The sequence below is a fragment of the Cavia porcellus genome, unplaced genomic scaffold (assembly GCF_034190915.1).
Source record: "Cavia porcellus strain 051 isolate PalLab524CR breed Dunkin Hartley unplaced genomic scaffold, mCavPor4.1 scaffold_38, whole genome shotgun sequence".
NCBI lineage: Eukaryota > Metazoa > Chordata > Mammalia > Rodentia > Caviidae > Cavia > Cavia porcellus.
The window spans coordinates 5,949,259-5,965,236 of record NW_026947521.1 but is presented as its reverse complement, the minus strand read 5'-3'; the positions used below and the strand labels follow the sequence as shown (position 1 = coordinate 5,965,236).

The window sequence follows — 15,978 nt, the reverse complement described above, 5'->3', positions numbered from 1 at the left end:
CTGCCTTTCTGGGCCTGGCTTGGAGTGAGGCTGGGCAGATGAGTGACAGCCTCTGAGGTCCTGGGTCCCTAGTATTCACATTGTAAGTGGACTGTGAGCACCCTGCATTTACAGCTCTGATTATAAACCAGGCTGGGGCAGGAGCAGGGGCAGGCAGCAACGTGGCAGGTGGCAGGCGGGGCCCACACAGGGGAGCACAGCAGCTCTACTTCCTGTGGGCGTGGGCCCTGGTGCTGGCCTGGAAGGTTGCACAAGCCTTTCTCACAGGCCCCAGGCTGCTTGCCTGCCTGGCTGGTGCACAGCCTGCCTCACGCTGCCGGCCCTGCCTCCCCCAGGGCTGGCATCCCGCTCCCTGCCCTGGGACCTGGCCTGTATCCTCATTGCAAAGGCTGAAGGGGCCGCCTCTGCTGGCCCTCCCAGTCCTGGCCACAGCTCCTTCCTCATTCTCCACTGGTTCTAGCCCCAAACAAAACAGGTTGAGCTCTTTCCCTCCCTGTGTCAGTTGTCTCTGGCCTGTGGCTGTCTTCTGAATACTGCAGTCAGCGCCTGTTGGGACAGGAGGAGGTCTGGACAGTGCTTCTGGCATTTGGCCACGGGTAGCCCTGCCCAGGCAGGAGCACAAGTTTTGCACAGCAGACGCAAGGATGATGCCTCAGCTGCAGTTCCGAGATGCTTCCTGGGTGAGTGAGGCCGCCAGGCCATCTGGGCTGAAATGTCCCAAGGCAGTGAGTGATCTAATCTCATGAAATAGAGGCTGATATTTTAGTCCTGTCTTCGAGGTGGCCTGGGCTACTGTCCTGTTTGAGCAGAAAGTAAGGGGATCACTGGCTGTGCACTGGCTGTGGGGTACTTGGGTACAATATCTGCTCTGTGCTCGATGGGGAGCTCCCTCTGCTACAGCCCTGCAGTGGGAGCTTCCAGGAGAGTCCAACACAAGAGGGGCTTGAGAAGGCCAGGCTGGTAGGGAATGAAGGACAGGTTGGAGGTCTGGGCAGACATACAGGTTCAGACCTTGGCCTTGTGACTTACAAGCTGAGTAAGTCAATCATTTGATATCTTTGTGTCTCAATTTCTCTGTCTGTATAAGGGAGATAAGGACAAACAAACAGTTTCAGACGTTCTAAATATGAAAGTCCCAGCACCTTGCTGCACATCAAATGGTAGCTCTCTTCCCTTGCCCAATTCCTTGCTCCCTGCAGACCTTGGGGGTCCTCAAAGGAGGCAGTCAGAGTAGGCAGTGCCTTGCTTGCTTTCTTAAATTCCGTGCAACTGTAATTCAGGCTTTTGGCCCATAAGATAGTGCACTACCTGGGCTCATCAGTCCAAACAGCCTGCAAGTGGAGTACAACTCTGTCCCATACTGTTTTCCACTTGTCCTTGGTCTTCCCTCAGCTCCTGGGGACCAATGGAGACTTCTCTGGTTGGAGAGGGGATGTGGTTATGTTGCTTGTTCCCCCTTCAATCCCTGAATAGGACTTCCCTGCCCTCTGCTCAGCCACTCCACCCTGCCAGCCTCAGTGCCCTGTCCTGGGTGCAGCCAGGAAAATGTGGCAAGACAGCCAGATTTCTTTCCTTTCAGGGCCAGCTCCGTGTGAGTGCCCTGCTTCCCCTGTGCACTGCTCTACGGGCAGAACTGATAGGCCTCAGTTTCCCCATCATTACCCAGAGGGTAGAGGCCCAGCCAAGAGAAGCTGACAAGGGCAGAGCTGGCTCCACCCAGGCAGACACCAGGGTTCCCTGGCCTGGCACCTTCCCCGGGGCAGAGCCTAGGGGGAGTAATGTCGAGTGTAGCAGATTCCTGAATGGCATCCTGCCCATGCCTGCACTTGTCACTCTCTGGGCTGTGGCATATTCACAGTGCCCAGCTGTCTCCTCATCCCCGGGACTGGCTTCTGGGCTTGTATAAGGGGCTAGCTTCTCTAGAAAGGGTCAGAGTAGGTCACTATGGGCATCACTTGCCCCAGAGGCATGGTCCTAGTGTCCTCCTGTTGTGCCCAGCTGGCCAAGTGCAGAAAAACAATGCACATTTACTGAGCTTAGAGGTATGGCAGGTGCCATGCTCAGTAATGTGTACATAGTCACTGGTGTAATTCCCTATGGAAACCAGTGAAGTAGGCCCTATTGTTATCCCAGTCATCAGAGGGGCAAAGTGAGGCACAGAGCATGTAAAGGACTTACCCAAAGTCACAGAGCTGGAATTAAGCCTACCAGGCTGACTCCATGCTGACGTCAGCAAGGTTATTTCGTTATCCCCCATGGACATAGCATACCACTGGGTTTGGGGCCTTGGGGTCCACATTGGAAAAGTGGAGGGAATTCTGTCCTCTGACCTCCTGGAGGGGCAAGATCGGGCGAGGTGGAGAGAAGAGTTCTGAAGCTCAGTTCACAGATGAATCTTTCCAGCAGTGGAAACTGCCCTCCAGGGGCCTCTTCCCATTTTCCAAGCCAGAAGCCATGCAACCTGCAGAACCCAGCTGGGAATGAGATCCTGAACTAGTGGAAAGAAACTCTGGACCTGAGGTCACCAGTGCTTATGAACTTTGCTCATGAGAGAAGCCCTGTGGCTTGGAGTCAGGGCAGTGAACTAATGTGTTACAATCAGAGCAAGCAGCAATGAGCTGCCATTCACCTGGGACCAGAACACAGTTGGTGACAAACACATTGGTGGACCCAGGTGGTTAGAAGCAGCCTTGCATATCACAGGTAGCCAAGATGGAGTTAAGGGAGTTATAAAAAGCAGATATAGTGGCTCAGGAGTGGTCAGGAGATTCAGCAAGGGATGGTCACCCCATCTCTTGTTGGGCCCTCCTCAGAGCTGTCCACGAGGCTGCATGGTGGTTTCTGCAGCTGCTGTTGGCCTCAGCGGGACACCGATGCAGGCTGCTGTGGGAGGAGGGTGAGATATGTGTGGGCTGCAGCCCAGGAAGGGATAATTAGATTTCTGTTAATGCGCAAGACAAACGGCATCGCAGGAAGTTTGTGGCTGAACCTCAGAGTGGGACCTATCAGACATGATTGAGCTGACATCTCAGCCTCCCTTCTGAAAGGCTTTCCATCTCCTATAACCCGGGCCTACACTGGGTCAAAGGGCAGGAAAGACAGGGAAGGCCAGGTCCCGCCCTGCACTGCCTCTTCAAGTAGGATCCCGGTACAGGGGGGAGTTGGGTGCAGGCCAGTGAATGTAGAATAAATGAATGGACAGTTTACCTACCCTCCCAAACGCATCTTATCCTCCACCAGGTTCGTTAGGTTCTCCAGATGTGTTTTGAGTAAGTTTTTGTTTAGAAGATTGCCCCAGACTCTTCTCCAATCAGATGCATGAGATGATCTTGTCCCTAAAGAGGTCACAGTAGTGTGCTGTGGGTCTTGATTAGCTGGGCCTGAACAGGTGTGTTCTGAAATAAGCAATGTCCTAGATCCCTGTACCACCCATCTGGCCTTTGAAGAGGATCACTGGGTGTCGCTGTAAAATTGGAGTTGTGGTTCTGGGTCAGGTGTCCTGAGATCCATGCCTGGGGGATATTTAAAAGGAAGGTAAGGGCCAGAGGGCCTAGCCTCTCAGGGTGGCCCCTAAGGATCAGGGGACAGCAGACCTGAGTGCTTCTCTGACAGGGGTCTTCTGACTGTCTTTGAGATGTAGTTTTACCTGGAAGCTCCTCACCCCTGGAGCATGTGAGAGCCCTGCCACTTGGTGGGGGTGACAGTGGGGCGAGGCTGGGCCAGGCCCACCCCTTTCCTCTGTGTCCTCGTGTGTCCCTCAGCCATGGTGCCTCTTCCCCTTCCTGGTCTTGAGACTCTGCGGTTCCCCATTTAGGAAGTGACAGAGAAAGGCACTGAGGGCCCTACTGTGGCCTGTCCTGCAACTGCCTGTTCCCTGCTCCAGAACCTGTCCCCCTGGCCCTAAGGCTGACATTTCTTGGGCACTTCTTCTGCCCTAGCCTCTTAAAGCTAAAGAGTTACCTTGTAAAGAAACAATCCAATGACTACAAGAACCTAAAAAGGACAGTGGGAAAATGGAAGAAAAGAGGGGAAACCCCACCTTATTACCTCTTGTTTCTGGGTGACGAGACTAGGGTGCTGTGCTTCTGTGAAATTCTCCTACACAGGAACAGGCAGATCATGTGCATAACTTTGTATTCTCTCCCTCTTTTTTTCTATTTAAATTTTTATTTTAAATTGCAGTAAGGTACATAATGTAAAGTAGATCAGTGGTCTCTCTGGTGTATTCAGCTGAAGAGTTTGTCCCTGTTATTTGTATGCGACATATTAGTTAAAAGTGAAAGCACCCATCAGTTGACAAGAAATTATTCTGGTAGATACAGTAAAAGGGAATTGAAAGCATTTCCAAATCCATTGTGTAACAGAGGTTTATGTGTTTGAAGCCAACCTGGGAAACACATCAAGACCATCTCAAAATAGCTGGGCTTGGTGGCACACCCATGTAATCCTAGCTTCAGCAGGCTGAGGCAGGAGGATTGCCTTGAGTTCAAGGCCAAACTGAAGTACACAGTTATATCTTGTCTCAGAGAGACCAGAAAGAAAGAAAGAAAGAAAGAAAGAAAGAAAGAAAGAAAGAAAGAAAGAAAGGAAGAAAACAAATCATTTGAAAGGAAAACGAAACAATCAGAAAACCAGAAGTGACATGAAGCAGGAATTTGCATCCTTGTGGTTAACCTGACCAGTCACACTGGAAACCAAGGAAAGGCTCTATGCTCCACCCACTCCATTCAGTGTAAATTAAGTGAATTGAGTTAGGCTCAACTATACAACGCAAAACAGGCCCGAAGTTTGGGCAGAATTCCTGCCAGCCAGGTCCACATCACCCGGCTAGTTGTGGATCGTGTATGTAGACTACCAAAAACCCATACTCCCCTTTGGGAATTTGACTGGGGGGAGGGGTGGGGCAAGGACCAACTGTTCAACTGTCCCCGTAAGATTTACCATCTTAACCATTCATTAGTAAGTTCAGCAGCAGACAACCCTAGTGCTTTTCAGAATGAACTGGGAGAGAAGCCGCGAGAGTGGGTGTGGGGTCCTCATCTTCAGCAGCGCCACGGCTCACGGCTGCTCTGTTCTCCAGCTTTTGCTTTCGGTGGCCACACTATGACATATTTACCCAATCCCCTATTTTTGGGCACGTAGGTTATGCCAGCAATGTACTACCCGGGGGTGTGATGCAGGGGAGATCTTTGATCATATAGAGTTTTCCCTGAGGATTATTCCTATGGAGAACTTTTCAGCACAGGAGGCACTTTGGGATGGAAGAGGGGCCTGCTCTCACTCTTGGTATAAACAGTGGCTCTGAAGCCCCTGATAGTCCTCTGTTTGGGTGGGAACCTTTATACAGGAAGTAGGGACAGAGAGCTGCAGAGGTCACTGAGCCTGCAGTGGGGACCCGGCACCCGTGCCAGCTTTGAGGGAGGACTTGAAGGCCGAGAGGAACTGAGGAGCAGCAGGCTGTGTAGATAGTGCAGGAGGTGGTGACTGAGGCCCAGGCTGTCAGCCTTTGAGCCACCAGCTGCCTTGATGTCAGGAAGAAAGAGGGCATTTTGGAAGGGCATTTTGTGAGCACAGTGTTACCGTAAACTGTGTAGAGCTGAATCATGAGTCTCTTTGCAGCCTGTGGTGAAGGGGGAACCAGCACTGGCCCTGGCATGGGCTCACATCCTGGGACCCAGTCAAGTGGCCACTCTCTGGAGAATAAAAGACAGGTGGACAAGAGACAAGGCCAGGTGGCTCTGTGTGTTGTCATATAGAGACTTCTTCACACTGTAGTTTTTGAGACATATTAAAAGTATTGCTTATTCAAAAACCTAAATCAAAATGATACAGAGGGCATTGATTTCAAGTTTCATAATGGTTTTGTTCTGTTTCCACTGCTTAATTCAGCTCTAGAGGAGCAGCCACAGTGTCCATTTGTTGGGTGCCTATCACACGGCAGGCATCATGACAGCCACATCACTTGTGTCCCCAGACGGCCTGCAAGGAAAGAGTCAGTATCTTCCCCTCTCCACAGTGGGAATCAGGCACAAGCAAGTCAAGGGAAGGCCAAGGTCACATGAATTCAGCCCTGATCCACTGGGCCCTTGCAGCATAAGGAGACTGGCTGGTTTGCTTTGGGCTCAGTCATAGCTCACATAAGATAAAAGCCTGGTCCCTGCATATGAGCACTGGTTTCTGCAGATTTGGTAGCAGTTGATTTGCTCTCTTCCCCCACCACCCCAAGTTTCTGCAAATAAACATAGATGATATATGTTGTGAAAATATTTTAAAACAAAACCAAGCCATTCTCATCTACACGGCCATGACAGTATTTTTAGGCCACACTTGTGGCTTGACAGGCGCTCTGGGGACCAACAGCTCGGTTCCACAGTGTCCACTCTCCAGGATGTGGCTGGCCATAGTTGGTGTTAAAAGACAGGTTTGCAGTTGTGCTTGCTCCAATTCTGTGACACAGGCAGCGGTCACCTCCAGAGTTTGTGGACTGCAGTGTTCACTGGTCAAGTCCTCAGTCCCACCTTTGGTTTTATTTCTGGCTGAGGCAGGATGGGCTCTTTGATGACCATTGTACACTGAGCCCAAGAGCTCAGCTTTCCCTACTGCTCCTGCCCTGCACAGGCAAGCATTCTACAATCTCCAGCCCCATTTTAGTACATTAAAGTACATTTATCACCTATTTCCAGAGCCATTCATCACCCTGAATTTCTATTCTGCAATATACATGGCTCCCTGCCCCTTTCTGGGTCAGTCAGTTTTTCATCACAATAACAAAATACCTAAGAAAATGAACTTCAAAGGAGGAAAAGTTTTGGTTCATGGTTTCAGAAGTCATGGGCTTCAAGCAAGGGAAGGTACCCATGTGCCTTGTTACTTAGAGCCTATCGTGAGGCAGATCATTATGGTGGGGAGTATGTGTTGGGCAGAAATCTTCATTTCACTGTGACCCAGAAGCAGAGACAGAGACAAAGAGGGAGAGACAGGGAGGGAGGAAGAAAGGGGAAGAGGAGAGAGAGAGAGAGACAGAGAGAGAGACAGAGAGAGAGAGAGAGAAAGAGAGAGAGAAAGAGGTAGAGAAAGAGAAAGAGAAAGAAAAAGAGAAAGAGAAAGAGAGAGAGAAAGAGAAAGAGAGGTAGAGGAAGTTGGAGTCTAAGCATCCCTTCCAGGGCATGTTATGTTCTGCCCAGTGACACCCTTGCACCAGGCCTCAGCTCCTGAAGTTCCCCTACCTCTCGTACCACAGTCTGGAGGCCAAGACTTCAACACAGAGCCTTGGAGTCCCGTTTAAGATGTAAGCATAACACTCCCTCCCTATCCACCATGTGACCTCTATTCTTTCTCACCCTTTGAAGTTGACTTTTCTAGCTCTCATTTAAGTAAAGCTATACAGTATTGGTCCTTTTGTGTCTGGCTTAGTTAATGTAGAGTATGTCTTTATTCATTCTGTGACACATTATTTTTCCTCCCTTTGATAGAATAATAATATCAACATACACACATGGTTGGGGGGGTGCTGGCACAGACCAATGGCTAGATGGCCGTTCCTTGGCTGTGCATTGCTCCATTGATGCAGGCTTGGGCTGGTTCTGCCGTTAGGCTACTCTGAGTGCTACTGCTGTGACAATCGGTGTGCTAGCGTTTGTGTGGTTCCTTGCTTTCAGTTCTTTTGTGTCTAAACTTGGAAGTGAATTGCTGGATCATACATTTGTTTATTTTTTTAAGTGCTGGGAATCAAACTCAGAACCTTACACAGCAGAGTTATATTTTGGTTTTTGGTGGTGAACATACGTAACAGAATTAACTAATCTTTTTTTTTTCTCCTGTGCTGGGGAAGTGGGCCAGGAGTGGAAGGCCTCATGCCTGCCAGGCAAGCATTCTACCATCCCCAGAAAGCACTCTACCACCAAATTATACCCCAACCCCACAATATTTAACTTTTTGAACAGCTACCAACCTCATTTTCCTAGTGGTTGCTCTATTTCACATTCTCATCAGCAACACGAAATGGTTCCAGTGTCTCCAGATCCTTCCCTCACACTTGTTAATTTTTTCGCTTACCATCGTAGCCATTCTAGTGAGCATGAAATGAATGTCGCACTGTGGCTCTGTGTTTACTAATGATCAACAGTGTCAGGTACCTTCTCTCATGCTTGTTGGTCACTCGGGTATCACCTTTGGAGAATTCTATGGAAGGCCTTTGCCCATTTTTTGTTGTTGAGTTACAGGGGTTTTTAAAATGTACTCTAGATGCTTATTCCTTACCAGGGACATGGTTTGCAGCTCTGTTCTCCCGCTCCTGTGAGTTGTCCCTTCATACTCTTGATGCTGCCTTCTGATGCACAAGTTTTTCATTTTGCTGGTTTGATTCATCTAGTTTTTCTTTTGTTGCCTTTGATTTAATATCATATTTAAGAAATCACCATGTTGGGGCTGGGGATTTAGCTCAGCGACATAAGCGCCTGCCTTGCAAGCAGGCAGTCGTGAGTTCGATCCCCGGTACCGATAAAAATGAAAATACAAAAAAAAAAAAAAAAGAAATCACCATGTTAGGTCCTTATTCAGGCCTATAATTTATTTTGGATTAATTTCTGAGCATACACATATGTAAACATCGTGTTGTCTCATTAGTGTGAGAAGATAAAAGAAACAACATATGTGTATGTGTATACATACAAAAATAGTTAAGATAGTTACACTGCTGATTTCTCTGAGTTCACTGAAGAGAAAGATCTATGCTGGTATTGCTCAGACAATTGAAGGCAGAAGTCTTGTGCTCTGGGTGAATGATTTGGGGATGACAACACATAATGTATAATACCATTATTGCCCCCTAATTGACGTGTTCTGAAATTTTAAGTTTTTTTTTTTTTGTTCTACCTTCTTTCTTTTTCTCCTTGAAATAAAATGGATTTGGGAAAAATAAATAAATAGATAAATAAATAATTGCTATGTATGGTAGGAGGCAAAGTTTCTTTCTTTTACATGTGGATATCCAGCCTTCCCACCCCATCCATTTATGCTGTCATTTTCCCTGTTGAGCGATATTGGTACCCTTGTCAAAAACTAGCTGATCACTGATGTATTTATGGCTGGGCTCTGTTTTTGATGGGTCTATGAGCCTGTCTTATGAGGGCACACATTATTTTGATTACTGTAGCTTTGTAGTAAACTCTGGAATCAAGAAGAGCAAATCCTCCAACTTTGTTCTTTCTCAAAATTGTTTTAGCTGTTTGGGTCCTGAATAGAGATTCTTGAGTTGATCTTATTTTATAGGTGAGGAAACTGAGGCTTGGGGCCCCCTGAGATGGTCGTGCCAAGACTGGTCACCAGAACGTGACAAACTCTATCACACCCCTTCCTTGACTCACTTAAGGATCCACCTGCCATGAAAGGCTGTGGGGTGACTGGCCTCTCCCTGTGGCTGTCCCACCTCTGACTCCTTGGGCAGGGGTGAGACCCCCCACTCTCACCTTACGTCTGCTAGGAGAATCTGGAGGGAAAACTGCCTTCTGGTATCACTGTTTTTATGCACGCATCAGGAAACTGAGGTCTACCCTGGTGTTGGCCCGCCTGGACCTGAGGGTCCTGTGGAAGTCAGGACTCAGGCTCTGCCTTTGAGCACCACAGCCTCTGAAGCAGCAGGGACTCCCTTCTTGGTTCTGCCTACACCTCTGTCCTGTGGTCAGGACGAGTTCCAAGCCCACTCTTCCAGACACAGACTCTAGATGACATGTGGTAGGTGGTCCAGGAAGTTGGCAAGTGACAGTCCAGGCTACCAGGTTGGGGCTGATGGGCAGGGGGAATCAGCAGGAAGCCTGGCATCCCTGGTGCTGCCACAAACTCTAAAGAAAGATAGGCAAGGGGGGTAGAGGCCGGGGCAGCACAGGACGCAGGTGCTGTCTTGGCCATGTCTGTGATGATCCTCACTGTGTTGCAAAATAGGATGGAAACGGAGCCTGAAAGTTAATACAGGAAACCGTATGGTTGATGCCAGGGCCAGGAGCCAAGACTAAGCCTCAGTGTGGGAGTGCAGAGGGTCTGGTCCTAACCCTAGCTGGAAGGAGCTTGCTGCACGGAGGCTCCAGAAGTGCTGACCTGAGTCCTATCAATAGTGAATGGTTCTAGGCACAGGGCTCCCTCAGGTAGCCCAGCTTCCCAGCCTCGGGGGTAGCTCTTCTGCTCTGTGACCTGCTGGGGGTAAAGCCATTCCCAGGCTCCAAGGTAGAGGGCACCATCTTTATCTCTCTCTGGCCTTATAACCCGGTGAATGCTTCCCTTTGATTCTACCAGATTCTCAATAGCCCTGATGAGTCCCTCATCTTTGAGAGTCTCTGTTTCCTCCCTCCAAATGTAGTATAAATTGCCCTCTGTCATTAGAAGGTCAGGGTTTGAAAGTGACACTAATGTTGTTAATGGCTTGGGCAGCATGAGAAAACTTGTGGTTCACTCCACTCCGGGCTTGGGGTCCCACTAGCTCAGGCTGGGAGGGAGCTCAGACAGAGCCCAGAACTACTGAGGCTGGCAGAGGCCACTGTGTCCTCTAGAGGCTGTGGACTCTCTTATGGCCCTCAGGAAAGGGGCTAGGGCAGGTGTGGGACCCTGCAGCTCCATCTCAGCCTTATGAGAAAGCCCCAAGCCGGGGGTCCTCACAGCTATGAACAGAGCGCACCCCTGCCAGTGCCTAGGGAATGTGTGCTCATCCAGGTTTCCTGATGGGACCACTGAGGCCCAGAGACTGGAGGACCTGGTCCAGCTGGATATTTCAGGGAGGACTCAGCTGAAGTTCTGCTTTTTTCCTTCCTTCCCAGTGGACTCATGGTTGATATGTATCCATTCCCATGGCCGCCATTTCCAGGGCTCCTTTGGGCCTTTGTCAGGCCCCTCCCACCCTCCCTCACTTGGAGTTCAGAGCACGGGGGATGTGGCTTGTGCTTTTCTGCACCACCCCCCAAGGCTTCCACTCTGCTGACTCCCTTGCCCTGGACTTGAACCCAGATCCTGCTCTGCCCCTCACTCTAGGTCCTGACCCTCAGACTGCGGGCTGCTCCTCCCTCTCAGCTGCCACTCCACTTACCCTTGGCCCCTGCCCCACTGGACTTCCATCCCCACACTGTCCCTGTTGTTCTCTACATTATCTGCACATCTAGGCTTCATGAAAGGAAGAAAAGGTGGCACTGAGCTGGCCCTTCAAGACCTCACAGCCTAGGCAGTAGTATGAGTCTGGGATCTCCCTGTCCTCATAACCAAGGAAGCTGATGCAGAAGAACAAAACTTTGCATGCAGGAAGACCTGGTTCAGTGCCAGGAGCGCCCACCCTGTGCATGGATCATCACTGCCCTGTGTTCAGTGTGACTGAGAAAAATTGCCAAGTTGTCCCTTCCCTGTGTTTGTGTGCCCCCCTGGAGGACTCCTGATGACATGGAAAGCTGCAGGGCTCCCTCAGGCAGGGCCCAGGGGCTGAGCCGCAGGTGTGTGGTTCCCCAGTGTGTGGGAGCCCAGAATGGGCTGCGGTGTCTCAGAGACTGGTGGCTTCGGTAGTGGTGGTGGTGGTGAAGCACTGTGAGACTGGGAGGCTCAGGCTGGGGTGCGGTGGGGGGCTGGGTGAGCTAAAAATGTCTGTCTGTCTGTCTGTCTGTCTGTCTCTCTCTCTCTCTCTCTCTCTCTCCTGGAGGTTGAACCAGGGCCTTCACACTGAACTACATCCCCACCCTACCCCCATACCAGGTTTTTCTAAATTGATGACTTTCTCAGGCCCCATGGGCTCAAATTGGAATCCTCCTATCTCAGCATCCAGGGTGCTGGTGTGATGGGGAGTACACTACCTCACCTAGCGTGGGGACTTCTAACTTTAAATTCCACTGGGCCCAGAGTAGCTCATGTCAGCACATGGACGTGTCATAGTCTCTACAAAGTAGGGTCCGTCTTTGCCCTCTTAGGCCTCTCTCCCCAACCTCTAGCCTGGACTGTCTCAGAACAGCCACCAGCCACTCATAGTCTGCTCCTACAGGGAGCCTTGGGTAGGAGGCACTTGGATAAAAGCCAGTGGTGACATCTGGGGCTGGGTCCTCTCCATGGAGCTCTGACCTGCTCTCAGGCCATGAGCAGCAGCCTAGTAGGCGATGCAGTTCTCCTTGCCCTGTATCTGTGGCCCTGAGATTCAAGATCTCTCTTTCTTCCTGCACAGACCTGGAGTTGGCCTCATTGGCTCTGCTGCTTGAGCCCTGGCTTGAGACTCTGGGGACACCAACCAGGGGTATCCCGTTTACAGGCCCCACGTGGATGTGTAGGTGAGACTTGGCCTTAGGACCCTCTCCCTATTGTCCCTCCTCCTGGATTCTCTGGGCCATCCATCCTCACATACATCCTTCCAGGCCATGGCCCCTCAGCCTGCCAACCAGTCCAGTGGGGAGGAGCGCAGCTGCCCCCAGCTAGCCTCCTTGTTCATGGTGTGGGGAAAACCGTCCCACCTCAGAGCACTGTCATCAGGAGAGTGGGGACATGGCAGCATGGCTGATTTAAAGGTGTCAGGTGATGCATCATTGAGTTCACAGCACATAGTATGGTTTTTAGGAAATGGCAGCCACAAAGCCACATCCTCTGGGGCCTCCCTGGCTGCTCTGCACCCCTCAGCCTGTGTTTCTGAGCACACTGTGCTTCGGGGCGAGGCCTGGTCCCCTCAGAGGCAAGCCCAGCACACCTTCACCTCTCATTAGCATGACCCTTGGGGTCCCCTGACACACCCTGTGGTTGGCTTCCTCCATTCACAGGAGACAGCAGCCCAGAGGAGGGTGGCAGCTAATGAGAATGGGAGGAGAGGAGAGGGGAGGGAAGAGGAAGTAGCCAGTGCCCTGTGCTCCTTGGTGGGTGTGAGCTGGCCATAGTCTCTGGGTGACAGGAAAGACATCCAGTTGCCCTGTTCTATCTTTGCTCACTTCATAAAAGATGATTTTGTGAAAAGAGTTGAAAAACATAAGAGCCCTGAAACATGGCAGACACTGGAGGAACGTGTAGGAATGTGGTGGGCTAGGCAGAGAACTTTTTCCTTCTTCTGCCTTCCTGAGCTCACCCAGCCCTACCCCTGGCATGCGCTGAGCTCTCTGCACATTTTAAGGTGTTGCCCAGGCCAGCCCTGATTCCCAAACCCCAGGCCTCAGCTGAGAACATCTGGTCTTCTGGATACATGGGAAGCCTCGAATAGGGAGGGAAGGGGCCAGCTGTCAGTGCCATGATGTCCCCTCACCACTTTGTTAGCAGGTCTGGTGTCCCCAATGGGCTGGACAAGGAGCAGGCAACACCTCTGAAGGGGTGACAGGGCTCAGGTCCTTGGTGCTGCTACAGCTGGTGATGGCGCCCCCAGGTGGCAGGTGCTGCAGGCCACACACCTGGGTCAGTTACTTTGTGTGTTCACTTCCCATCAGGTTTGACCCCTCGGGTCAAACCTGAGGACAAGTTAGGAGAGGCTTCTTCTGGCTCCCGGTTTCAGAAGTGGTTGGTTTCCTGGCAATGGGCTGCAGGTGTGGTGGGACATAGCCAGGGGCCTGATCCTCCAGGACTCGCCTCCATGGCCCACTTCCTATTCCCATCACCCCTAACAATGCTCTAGATTATGGTCTCAGAATAGATAAACCCACTGTCAAAGGTAGAGCCCTCAAGATCCCATCACTTTCTTTCTTTTTTTCTTTTTCTTTTTTTTTTTTTTTTTTTTTTTTGTATTTTTGTATTTTTACCGGTACCAGGGATCGAACTCATGACTGCCTGCTTGCAAGGCAGGCGCTTATGCCACTGAGCTAAATCCCCAGCCCCAATCATCACTTTCAAACACAACAGTCTACAGGGAACATTTTAGATCTAAACAATAACATCTATCCTCAACCCCCCATGCCCACTGCTGCTTCCCTGCAGCTCTCCGATTCTGGTCCCTCAGTGACACCCATCAGTGCACTCCACACAGCTGCTTTTGGAGTCCCCTACTCCTGGCCAAAGAGCTCCCCAAACAGGGTTAGCAGGTAGCTTTCCTAGCTACCTGTAAACCCCACATGAAGTTCCCAGGAACCTCAGTCCTGGTTTCTGGGTGCTATGCCTCCCTTGTCCATCCCTGTAGCAGCTGCAGCACCCTCACCTTCCTAGGGCTCCCTGAGCCAGCTGGTTCACACTGCCCCTTCCCCCATGGGATGGAGCCATTTCTCCCTGTGTCCCTCCATGATCTGGAGGCCCTGGGGGCACAACCACTTCACCCAGACTCCGGCTCTTCCTGGCAGGCTGGAGCTGGAGCCAAAACTAGGCCTCTCCGTCCCTCCTGGGTTGTGGGTTTGGATGTCCTGGAATTGTACCTGACAGAGCATTTGAAGAGGTTCTGTCCACTGTGAATGCACCCTAGGGTTGGGAACAGTGTCCAAGCAGGGCCTGGGGCTGATGGAAGATTCTGTCTAATCAGGCATGGCCTCTGGCAGGTAGGGCAGAACACAGAGGCTGCACAGCTCCATGTGCTTGGCCTGAGCCCAGGCCTCTGCAGGAAGGCAGAGGGATGGAGGTTAAGAGCTAAGACGCAAGTCCTGACTGTGCCCCAGCAGACTAGTGACCTCTCCTGGTCCTAGTGTTCTCAGCTGTAAGTGGAGCTTGGAGTCCATCTTGGCTAAGCTCTGACCTGAGCTCACTGTTTCCATGTGGCCCATTTCCTCAGAGGAGGAAATCGATGCTCAGAGAGGCCTTGACCAGATATGAAACACCTCTGGTAGGTCACATTGCTTCCCTTCTCTCAAACCTGGCTGGACCCTCTATGACATGTGTCCTCCATGGGGGCTGGGCCCTAAGTTATAGGCTGTCAGGGCCAGGAGAGGTGGCTTCCCATGGGAGACCAGGAAGGGAAGTGGCTTGCTGGGGGCTTGATTTCTGTGGCCACCTCGCAGCCACCAAGAGTGATATGGGCAGGAGAAGAGGAAGTAGCGGTGAACAAGGAGGTGGCTCCTCTACCCCACAGGGAGGGCACCGGGGCAGGAGTTGAGGCCCTCCAAGGGCAGGACAGGTCAGCACACTTTGGTAGCCACCTTCTGTAATGAGCTTTCTGCAGCATGTCCTGGAGCCATGGCCACATATCAGCGGTAACAAGACTGAAACCACATCTCCCTTGTGGGGCCTTCAGGAGGCACCTGCCACCCCCAGCCTGGCACATAGTGAGCCCCTGAGAGGCCAATGACTGAAATATAGCCCAGAACACAGCTCTGCTTAGAGGTGGATGGGATCTGAGGACTCATTTCCAAAGTCACCTTTTCATGCCAGGTGTGGTGGCACATGCCTAGAATCCTAGCACCCAGGAAACAGGCAGGAGGATCACTGATACTTCGAGGGCATATCTAGATCCCATCTCAAAAAACAAAACTCAAAAAAAGGTCATTTTTTTGTTTTTTTTTTTTAATTTTATTTAAAAGGAAAAAGAGAAAAAAATAAAACAAAACAAAGAGGTGTAAGGGTACAAGTAACACAGAACTACAAAAAAAAAAAAAAACCAGTAAGAAATCACCAGTTAATAGATTACACATTATCATCTTAGAGATAGTTGCTCAAGTCATAGTATCAAAGCATACAAAGTGAACATTCAAACAGAGAGACTGCAAACAGTTGTGTTCAATGATCCAACCAAAAACATTAATATGGTCAGCTATTTAACACCCCTAAACACACTTGCTGTTGTATCCTTTCGAGCACTTTTTTTCCCTCTCTTTTTTACAACAAAATTTACACATTTTGAGTTTTATTACTTCTTAGTTCCTATTACTTTTTTTTTTTGGGAAGAGAATAAAGTCAAATATGGCAAAACAAAGCTGTCAGTCAAAACCAAGGATGGACATAGTACATGATGTAAAAACAGAGTACAAGGTTATCAACAATGGTTACCATAATGCCTCTTGTTTCCTTAAAAAGAATTGTCTATCTCATTAGGTATTATAAAGTTGAACAAAACAGTAGAGAATAAGACCAATAAAA

General features: G+C 50.2%; 1 protein-coding gene across 2 annotated transcripts in view; it reads left to right on the top strand.

The window, feature by feature from the left end:
• Positions 1 to 246: 246 nt before the first annotated feature.
• The window catches only part of Pstpip1 (proline-serine-threonine phosphatase interacting protein 1), a 30,174-nt gene continuing 14,442 nt past the window's right edge, over positions 247 to 15,978 (top strand). The window contains exon 1 of one of the 2 annotated variants that reach the window (XM_013145600.3): positions 247 to 680. In XM_013145600.3, the coding sequence (XP_013001054.1) occupies positions 645 to 680 (36 nt within the window). In that variant the 5' untranslated portion in view covers positions 247 to 644. The remainder of the gene's footprint in view (positions 681 to 15,978) is intronic. The other variant, XM_013145601.3, reaches the window with a different exon arrangement.